This window comes from the organism of the source record quoted next, unplaced genomic scaffold, assembly GCF_019419815.1.
Source record: "Pyrus x bretschneideri cultivar Hongxiangsu unplaced genomic scaffold, Pyrus_bretschneideri_v1 Contig44, whole genome shotgun sequence".
NCBI lineage: Eukaryota > Viridiplantae > Streptophyta > Magnoliopsida > Rosales > Rosaceae > Pyrus > Pyrus x bretschneideri.
Window position 1 is genome coordinate 3,445,965 of NW_025999768.1, and position 10,993 is coordinate 3,456,957.

At 38.3% G+C, this 10,993-nt stretch overlaps 2 protein-coding genes across 2 annotated transcripts; one reads left to right on the forward strand and one right to left on the reverse strand.

Annotated features, from left to right (window-relative positions):
* Positions 1-1,143: 1,143 nt before the first annotated feature.
* LOC103933831 (E3 ubiquitin-protein ligase RNF6) lies at positions 1,144-5,401 on the forward strand. Its single transcript, XM_048567399.1, has 6 exons — positions 1,144-1,396; positions 2,987-3,967; positions 4,266-4,439; positions 4,717-4,859; positions 4,976-5,086; positions 5,191-5,401. Exons 1-6 carry the CDS (start codon positions 1,274-1,276, stop codon positions 5,294-5,296), a joined length of 1,638 nt encoding a protein of 545 aa, XP_048423356.1. The 5' UTR covers positions 1,144-1,273; the 3' UTR covers positions 5,297-5,401.
* Positions 5,402-6,222: 821 nt separating this feature from the next.
* Positions 6,223-8,889, reverse strand: LOC103933832. Its single transcript, XM_009343521.3, has 5 exons — positions 8,071-8,889; positions 7,194-7,973; positions 7,007-7,086; positions 6,835-6,906; positions 6,223-6,752 (listed from the first exon to the last, which is right to left on the reverse strand). Exons 1-5 carry the CDS (start codon positions 8,395-8,397, stop codon positions 6,404-6,406), a joined length of 1,608 nt encoding a protein of 535 aa, XP_009341796.1. The 5' UTR covers positions 8,398-8,889; the 3' UTR covers positions 6,223-6,403.
* Positions 8,890-10,993: the final 2,104 nt, after the last annotated feature.

Genomic DNA, 10,993 nt, shown 5'->3' on the forward strand with positions numbered 1-10,993 from the left:
GGATAGGCAATGGTTATGGCGGACGGGTAATTGCGATTATTTACCCACAACTGCTTATACTCATACCCGCATAACCATTTACCCATTGAGTAATTGCCTGAACGGTTATACCCATACCCATAACCGTTTATAAACGGTTAACCATACTCATAACTGTGTACTCATTTAGCCGTAACTGTATACTCGTTTATCCATACCTGTTTACCTGTTTATCCATTTTTTAACCCATTTACCCCTTTTTGCGCCTATTTACATTTTTTTTAAACTGTAACCGTATACAACTCCAATAATTGAAACAATAAAGTTGAACGACAGTTTTAATCAATCAAGGTAATATAATATATTTGCTAATAATTGATTTTTTTTACTAACAAATTACCTCTCATTACTTGAGCAAGCATATTGGAAAGAAAATTCATGTAGTTTCGACATATTTTTCTTCTATACCCAAGCAAGTATTCAATTATAACATTCATATGATTACAAAGTAAAGTTTCTAAAAACTCAAGTTAGTCATTGTCTTGAATATTAGATGATCAAAGCTCCAAAATATTTCAAAACTATACACTTACGAATACAAAGTCTCCTCGACTCGTTGTCACTAAAATAGACCTACAAAAGAAATGTATAAATTGAATTAGTATCCCAAAAGAAATGTTTTTAACCAGAGGTGTTGGCATGTAGGAGGAAATATGTATGAAGGATAAAAAAGGACAGCTAGAAGAGAACGCATTAAGGTATAACTAGTGAATGTGACCTCAGATTATACATCGTATTCGTACCACAGGTCCACAACCGGTTCCCATGGCAGCAATTTAAAAGTGAATTAAACATACCAGTCAGATTCATCACCTAGCTACTATGATGCACATCACCATTATACGAAGAGGTTACAGTCTTACAAATTAGGTTTTTTGTTTTTTATTTTATTTTATATATGTATTAAAATAAACGAGTAAACGGGTAACTGTTATAACCTAGGTTAATACCTATAACCGTTTATTTAAATTTTACTGACGGTTATACTCATAATCATTTAATTATCTAAACGATTATTTACAACCGTTATCGTGAAATTTAAATAGATAGATAACTACAGTTACCTATAACTAATACCCAAAGAAAATTGAATTTGAAATAAAAAAGGAAAAATGGAAAGCCCTCTCTCTCTCAGCTGGTTTGCTTCAATTATCATCATTCATCACCAACTCTGAAGCGCTCTCTCTCCTCTCTCTTTCTCTCTCTCTCTCCCCTCTCTCTCTCTCTCTCTAAAATGGGTTCGAGCAGCAGTCGACTGGGCTCGCGCCCATCTCGGGCCCGAGTCGATCGCACCGCCAGTCGTTCCATACTCTCCTCTTTCGTCTGTGGTGGCTCCTCTGCACGTGCTACTCACGAGGTACCCTTTTCTTCATCGTCCTCCACTAAAATTGATGCCTTCAATTCAATCGTCAATGCCCATTTTTGGATTTCTCATACTTTTTACATTTTTGGATGCAAAATTCGATTTTTACTGGTTTTGGATGATTTGGGATTTGATCATTTGGTGCAAATTAGAAGAATTTTAAGCTTTTTTCATTAAATTAATTTTCTTTTGGGTTTGATTTTCCTCAATTCAAGTTACAATCCAATAAAAATCTATGGGATTTGTCCAGCTGATGCAGAAAATTGGCCCTGTGCTCGGTAATATCATAATGATTCAGTTACTTTGAATTTTCGTTATAATTTCCCTGCAATTGTGAATATTGTATTCGTATTTTAAAACTGCTAATTATGTGACCGTGTTGTTGAAAAAAGTTTGGGGATTTAATTAATGGGGACATTGAATTGACAGTTCGAGTTATGTTTGTTTTAATGTATACATTTGTTCAAGTCCGGTATAACAATCGTGAATGAGGAGAAAGGATTTAACTTTGTTTTTGGGGTCTGAACCATGTTGTTTGATTTTTTAATGTTTTTGAATATGAACTTTAATGATGATCCCCGATGAGTGGTTGGTAGGATGCTCAGGGAAATGGTTGGATAGAGTTTGATTACTATCGTAGAACTTGAAGGTCAAGGTTCTTAATGGTGCGGAGAAATGATCACATAGTCTTTAGCGCAACTTATGTTCTTGAGCTGGGAATCAGTCATGATGCTGATGTAGTAGTGTGAAGTGGTTGGTAAAAATGTTTCTGTGTATATATACACCCGTTCTCGGGAGATAGAGAAGATTTAGAAAAGTTTGGATGAGTAACGATATTTTGCTAGAGTATAAGAATATAATTGTGTGCAAGTCTATTATTGTTCATGGGAGTCCTCATGATGAACGTATTAGGAATCTTCTGGAGAAGTCGAGGCATGTAATTAGATATCGAATGATTGCAGTTGTTTTTATTTAGTGCTTTGCGATGCACTTGTGACGACAACCTTAATATATTATTTCCATGAAGTCATGAAGCAGAAATTTTGCTTGGTGTTGGTTTGAAGTTGAGATACCTAGCATTAGTCTATTTAGCATATAACTGAAATTATTTATTCCTGTGTTACTTGTGTTCATTTGGGAGTAAATGCACATCTCTTCTGATGGACAGTATAGAAAAGTAAGTTTAATACTTTTTTGGTGGCCAAAGAACTGTGGTGGTACGTAGTTGTATTGATGCCTTGATAGTGTATTTTGACCTTTTCTACCAATGCCCTACAAATTTCGTGAATCATTTTTTACTTGGTAGTTATAGTCATATAGATTACATAAGGAGACTGATTTGCTTCATGCCTTGATAGTGTATTTTGACCTTTTCTACCAAAACCCTTCATCGTGAATCATTTTGTACTTGGTAGTTATAGTCATGTAGATTGCATAAGGAGACTGATTTGCTTCATGCCTTGATAGTGTATTTTGACCTTTTCTACCAATACCCTTCAAATTTCGTGAATCATTTTGTACTTGGTAGTTATAGTCATATAGATTACATAAGGAGACTGATTTGCTTCAGTACTCTTCCTGCAGATGGAAGATCACGCACCTGAGTGTCTTGTGAAATATGCAGAGCAATCTGATCTTAATATCAATCAAGTCCGGAACTCTGGAGAAGGAACCTCGTTAGTCTTCAGTAGTGGACAACAGTTCACCTGCCCCATTATTGAAATTGGATCATCATCTGAGAGCACTGTTGAAGAAGGATTAAGCAGTGTTGACACAAGTAACCAGGGGAAGTGCTTGTCCAAAAGTAAAGAACTAATACCTCATCAGGTAAGTGCCGATTATAGTCACGATCAGTCTTGTAGGGATAATAGTACTACCGCTAGTACTTTGTTTAGACAAGAACAATCTTCAGAAACAGTCTCTTTGAATGGTTCTGCTAATGTGGATTCAGTCAATGGCATTGACATTTCAGCAGACAAGAATGTATCTGAGAGCTGTCCCGAGGTTATGCGTCCAAGTAGTTCATCTCCACAAGGGATTCGGAATTCCCGTTCTCAGGAAGTGTCTGTTGAGAATCATGTGGCTGACGTAAGGGGTGTACAGGGTTTTAATGCTGATACTGATTCTGCTAATGTTTCTGAAACTCCGTCATCTTTCGACTCACTTGGAAATGATTCCCTTCGGGAGGCAATGCCTTCTGGTTTAGGATTCCTTGTGTCCAATAGGGAACAAGGCCAGGAAGATGGAAGCGTACTTCATGTTGATGTTATGAGCATTTCTTCCAACTTATTGAGGAGTAGCAATGCTGATGCAAGTAATCGTGAGGCTAGAAGGAATGGCAGGCGACTGTTCTGGGATGCATTTTCAAGGCGCAGCCCCAGGAGGTTTATTGATTCACCAACCATTCTTTTCTCTACTGATGATACTGAGGATATGGGATTTCATGACAGATGGCTGCTTGGTTTGAGTGGTGATTTCTTTGATGATGAAATTGGAGTTGATTCTGGTCACCGGGCCAATAGAATTCCCAACTCGAGTGAACGACGGCGACATTCTAGATCTGAGGTGATAGTTTTTAATATTAAGAAATATTATGATGTTTCAGTTACATGGCTTAACTTGGATCTTAAAAAATGAGTTTTTTCATTTGGGAGAGTATGGGGGGGCTTAACCATATTTTGGATATGCGTATGTTCATTTACATGGTTTACAAATATATCATTCATCAAAGGTACTTTTATACTTTATGAAGTGTTATATCCAGATGTTTTACGGGCCAGAGAAATCCGTAAACTGTAGCAGCTTTATTTTTTGAGTCCCACTAGTAATTTTAATTGATTTGCATTTGTATGACCCTTTGTAGGTCTGGGAAAGACTTCGTGTTGGCCTTGATGATAATGGCCAGCGTAATACCTCTTGTCCCACGGGAATCCACCCTCGTGGCATGTGCTCATGTGGCTCATTCTTGATGGCTGAAGAGTCTAGTACTCGGGCAAGTATATCAAGAATTGTCATGCTCGCTGAAGCTCTATTTGAGGTCATTTTCTTTCTGAACTCTTGCATATGTCTTAAGTTAGGAGGGTATTTATGCAACTTAATTAAATCAGGGATGATTTTAGTATATTCTTCTTCTTGAGGTCTCTTTGAGGGCTTTGGCTGCATGTTTACCAATCTAGGTTGAACGGCTGTGATTTGGTTTCCGCAGTTTTTATCTATGTTTGAGGGTTAAGCTTAGGGGCAGATATTACACTACAGATTACTGTGTACCTTATGAATGTATCAAACCTAATTTTGTTGTAATGTGCGATGTGCAGGTTTTGGATGAAATTCACCGCCAACCTGTGTCGCTTTCACTATCGATGGTCTCAGCTCCTGCCCCAGCATCTCTTGTTGATGGTTTTCCTCTTAAAAGTCACACAAAGGTTGACAAATCAAAGTCCGGGGATGATGTTGAACAGTAAGTTTTACTTAATTTAAGTCATGCGTTGTGCCTGCTTTCTTATGGCCTTAAATGATTTCATCATTAGGGAGCATAATGAATTTGTTTGATCATGGTGAGTTAATAATTGATAGGTGTTACATATGCCTCGCTGAGTACGAGGAAGGAGACAAAATTCGAGTTCTTCCCTGCCATCACGAGTATCACATGTCATGCGTTGATAAGTGGCTCAAAGAGATACACGGGTATTGTCATTGCCATCCTCTGTTTTCCCCCCCTCCATGATTGTCCTTCATTTCCCCATGTATTTTTTCTCACCGAAAATCTCTCTGTTCATTCCTACTTACAGAGTTTGCCCGCTTTGCCGAGGAGATGTTCGTGAGGGTTTCACCGACTGTTCTGTCTCTAACTCGGAGATATCTCTCTGTGATTTAATTGTACATACTACACAGTAATGTATATAGTTAAAGACGGTTCTTCGCGTCTACCACGACATGTTTTGGGTCCCCCAATACTAACTTGTATCTGAATTTTTCCGAAATCCACGATATTGTAGCGTCTGCCGTCCTTGCTGCGGATTTATAGTACTCGTATAGGGATTGAAAAAATGAGATACTTACATATGAATGTGCATGTATTGGCATCTTCATCTCAACAAAGAGGCTTCAGATATAGCAAACCCTAGAATTTTCGTTTTTGTTGGTTATGTGTTTTTTCTTTTTTTATTTGACAAACGACAGCGTTAGGAAGTTACATTGTTAGTTGTTAAGGGTGAGGGGGATCAGTGGGGATTGAAACCCAATGATAGCTATAATGTCTTGAAGTTCTTCAAGGATTGAAACCTAAGGATAGCTATAATGTTTTGAAGTTCTTTGTAATGTTGTAAAGTTTCTTTAATCCGCACCAAGGTGTATAAGCATGATTGCTTTTCACTGTTGCGGTAAAGTGTCATCTGCTTTTTCTTTTATCTTTTTCAAATAGTGGGTTTCTTGCTGGAATTATTGGTAACGGACCTCCCATTATTGCTCAAAAGCTTGCAGATTCCTTTGCCTTTACTTGAACGTCTTTAAGAAATCTTGCTAGTGTTGTCGTCAACGTCTTGAAGAAATCTGGCTAGTTTTGTTGTCAAAGTATAGTATCTTGTTAGAAAGACGACTCGGGTTCAGGTTTCTGCAAAAGATTCCTCCTGCTGCCAAATTTTCGATTTTTAACTTGATTTCCAATCCAATTCCGCCAATTTGCCGGCATCGCAAGTAACCCTAACTCCTGATGATCATGTCGTATGTTTTGATTGATTTGTTTCTTGTATTACACGCATGTTGGATGTTTGCATGAAAGCCCTTAGAGGATTTCAAATAGTGAGTGAGAAGAACTAAGAAAATAAAAATCAAGGAGCGAATCGAATTCCAAAACATTGAAGGAGATAACACATTGCCTACATTTACAAATCAAACATAAAGTTTGAATGCTTGGAAGAACAGAGTTCTTCTCTCATAGTTCATACAACATATTAAGCGATCTCTAAATCAAAATACATATTAAGCAATTACTCAAAAAATGCATTAGTAGCCGTGCCCCGGGATCCAAAAGGGATTCTGGTTCTGGTTCTGCTCTTGTGTATAAGCTGCCGGTTTCGATCTCAGCTTCCTAGGGGTGGTGTGAATGTGATCATCACAGAATGGATTGGTTTCATGGAACTTTGAAGTATAATTGTGGTTGTTGTCTCGCGGCGGAGCAAAGAGATTCGGGTGACAATTCTCCTCGTCATCTTGGAATGCAGTCCATCGCGCTGAGTGGATACCGTGTTTCTCTCTTGCCGCATTTCTCAAGCTCTCCATCTCCCCAACATGCTCCTTGAACTCTTTCCTCACCACATCCAGGACAACTTCTCCATACCGATCGCACCACGACCTGACAACGAAACACAAATCAATGACAAATAAGAGAGAAAGTACAAACAGGCGATGGTTTTAGTCGGAGAAGATTTGCTCACTTGGGAAAGAACTTCTTCAGATCAGCCTTGTCCACCGGAAGCCTGGTCGAAATAGCTTCAATTTGTTCATTCCTGAGCAAATCACAAGAATCAAACTCATATATTTTCGATATAAAAAGATTGCTTTTCGATACCAATGTATATGTTAAGAAAGAGTCATCGAAAGGCTTACGTAAATCGAAGATTTGGATTTGAAGCGCAAAGCTCTGACTGAATTCTTGACAGCTCCTTCTTTATCTTCTCCCCTAAAACCTTCAGATCATACAAAAAGGAAAAGAAAAAAAAAACAACCTTCAATTTCGGATCAAGCTTCAAATATTAGCCGGAAAATTACGAAATTAAATCAAACAGTTTTGAACCTTGTCAATGAAGAAATCGGAAGGAGAACCATCCGAAGGCAGCCTCCTTTTTATGAGCTTAGTGTCTGGCCCTTCACCCATGGGGATTGGAACAAGCTTCAAGTGAGCCTCACTATCAGATCTTTCGTGTAGCGGCAGCGGAGTTGTCTCGTCCTCCGAGTCATTCCTCTTCCATTTCTTGAATCCATCAAAACCCCATTGCTTTTTCGCCGATTTCGAAGGTGTTTGTTCATTTTCGTGGGCATGATCCCCCTGACCCTCTTTCTGTTCTCTCTGAAACAGACTCCTAAACGGTTTCCTCCTTGTTCGATCTGCGCTGCCGCTCTCTTTCACTGGCACCTGTGGCAAGCTTTCCGGCATAAGAATCGACGATTGATCTCCTCCTTGATGCTTAGAAGAGCTGGAAGAAGAGAATTTTGACGAATCAGGCAAATCGAATATGCTTTTTTCTCCCCTGTTTTTCCCATGTTTGTAAGGTGATACAAATCCCAACACCGAAGCTGCCCCTTTGATTTGTTTCACTGCCGAGCTGTGTTTCAATTTGTTCTTCGAATTTGAACCCTCTTTTTCCTTCGTTAGCAAGCATTTCTCATCCTTCAAGTCAATTTCCGACCACTGCTCTTGATCTGTATTCTCTTTCGGTTCCTTCGCTGGCAGCGACCCTGAAGCGATTATATCTTTGGCCTCGATCTCAGCTCCCTGTGCCTCTAATCGCTGCAGCAACGGCCTTTTCGAAGAATGGTACTCGTCTTCCGATATGCATTTCGCATACAAGAGCTCCTAAACATTGTTGGTTACTCAGAAAACCAAGAAACAAAATCCAATCGAAATATAAAAAAAACAGGGAAAGAGCTGAGATTGCAGACTGGTATTTTACCTGCAAGAACAGCAACTTGTCTCTCAGAATAACCGGCTGTTCATGCTCCGCCACCTGAGAGGCAATGAGGGTTTCGAGCAAATGCAATCGGAAAGCGGACACCTCGGTCTCAGCCAAGATGCCTTCTTTGTGAAGACCCATCAAGTTCAGAATCTGGTGGAAAGAGTCCTGCTGCCACTTGAGGTTATCCGACTGCAGCTTCGAAAGCCTCTGCTCCGCCGCAGGCAACCGCCGCTTCTTGAAGCTAAAGGGAAGAATGGACTTGCACAGGGAGGTCATGGAGTCGTGGATTGTGGAGTAGTATGCGGGCGCGTATGAATATACCATTTTTTAAATTCTTGGTCCTTGATTTGAATTGCCGAGTGGGTTTAACAGAGATCGAATTCAAGAAGTTGCCAGAGCTTTGGATTTGAATTTGGTTTTGTGGGTGTTTTTCGAAAAGTGAAGGGAGATTTCTGGGAGTTGCGGTATGTGAAGAAGATTAATGGTGGGTTGAAGGTCGATTGCAGATTTGAAATTTGGGAGACGGGAAAACGGTCACTAGGAAACTAGCCGTTGCGGAAAAAGTCTAAAATGGTAAAATTCGCAAGGTGCCAAAATAATGAAAATAATTGGTCCACCTAACGGCGTCGTTCGCTGCCTTCCCCTTGGCAATTTTTTTTTTTCAATTTATTTTATGAACCTATTTATAAATACGCGAGTGCTAAGAGCATAGATAAATAGTCAAGAAGTAAGACTAAATTCTCATCCCACACAAGATGGATATTTATAAAATAAAGAAATATGAATTCCCAAATTGTGTTAAAATCGTCAGAACCGCCACAAGTTCTTATCGCATCAGGAAACATATACAAAAACCTGGAGGGGCATAAAATAGTAAGCGGAAGTAGGCTGAAAAATAAAGTTTTATAGAATCATGGTTTTTTTCACACAGTAATCCTTCGCTGTAAAATTTGTATAGTTTTCAAAATTCATAATGCTCATAATTTCGGATCAATTTCAATCACGACATTGTCTTAACCTTGACATAAAGAATTCTTATTCGTGTCACTCATCCTTTCAAAGTTATGTCTTAGTCACACGTCACATTGAAAACTTTGAAACGTTTTGGACTCTTGCGTCACTCACTTCAATCGATCAACGAATAATTAATCAGTTTATCTTGATCCTTGCCTAATCATCTCTCCATCTATATAATCAAGACAGAGATAAATTAGCTAAATTGGATCCACTCTTTAGTGACCTCCAGCTAGCCTGTAGTGACACAAAAACAAGGATTAGGGTAGGAAAAAAAATAAAAAGAAGATTTCTCCCAAATTAGGATAAAATCCAAGTTAGCATGCTTCATCTTTTATAGGAGAAAATGACATTCCACCTTCAAGGCGTAGATATTTTTTCGATCATGTTTGAGAGAACCAAATCTTTTATTTGATTTATTCTTAACTTATTACTCCATTTTTATGGCAGACTTGTTTAATGAAAATGACTCGGATTTTGTCCACCCAACAGCTAATCAAAACAGGATGAAGCAAGGCTACAAATCTCATTTTCGATTCTTAGGTTTATGTTTGTATCCCATTTACTACGCTCGCACTGCGTCAAACAAGCTGTCATTTTTTGCCCTTATCCTCTATTTCACCCAAACTCACTAACTTCACTCAACTTCCATCCTCGTTCTTCAATCTCTGAAGGCTCAAGCACCACCATCGATAAGACCCACCCACCAAAAAAAAACTTAAGCAAGAACACCACACCAAACTTTTATAACCTCACTTATTAACAAAAAAAAACTCATGGATCCACCACTGCCCATCTTTTTCGCGACTTAAGTTGTTATGATCTCACCATGATCTCCCTTAATTGGAATCGTGATTGGTATTAACATTTGATTAGTGCAAGAACAAATGATTTCCACTGAACAAGAAAAAGGTCGACCAAGACAGCAAAGACTGTCCTATAATTCACCTGTTCTTGTCCTACCCGTCACATGAGTGGAGCATTTTCTCTCATGTGGTATTCAATTTCATGGTGGGGAGGTTGGATGGATAGATAGTGATATGTAGTGCAATTACATTCATTCACAAAAGGGATTGCACCTCTTAAAAATTTGTATTGGAGATCACATGTTGGTTCAATAATTTGGAAATCATTGTAAATTTTGGAATAATGCTCAACTCTTTACTGTAATTAAAGAGTTATTCCTTATGTAGACTATGACATATACTAAAGTGACTTGCAAGAATAAAAACTGAAAAAGTTTGTTTATAAAAGTCAAACTGTGATTTGTTTGTTATGAGAAACGCTACACATAACGAGTCAAGCATTTTTTTGAAAGATTTGTGGAAGAGATTTGATGCAACACGAGCATATAAGGATTACAAACGTAAATCCTGAAGAACAAAGGTTTTTGGAATCCATCATAGATGGATAAAATTGAAAGGTTGTTTGATTATTTCTTGAATTGATACATTACATTGGGAGCCAAATGGCTTAAAAAGACACAAACACAACCCCTCAAGAAGCTCAGGGTCTTAGTAAATTAAACGACATGAATGAATCCGGACAGAAATTGAAAAGTCTGAAATTTATTAGACTTTAAAAATGTTGTTTTGGGAGTTTAAACAACCTCGAATGACCTTAAACACGACGGGCTCATATTATAACCATGAGTCTTGTTCTTCTTGCGATTCTCCTCAAAAATGACATATTACGCTCAAATCTAGCACGAAAATATTTTTTATTACTTTTTATGTCGTCATGTTGATTAAATCTGATATAGCCCGACTTTAATTCTTCTTTCCAAACTCCTCAACATTTTATTTGCTTGATATTTTTTCCTCGGAATTCTTGTCCTACATCAAGATTAATGTGTGGAATTATAATCTCCCACTAATTTGCATAAACTATTTACTCACACAAAGAC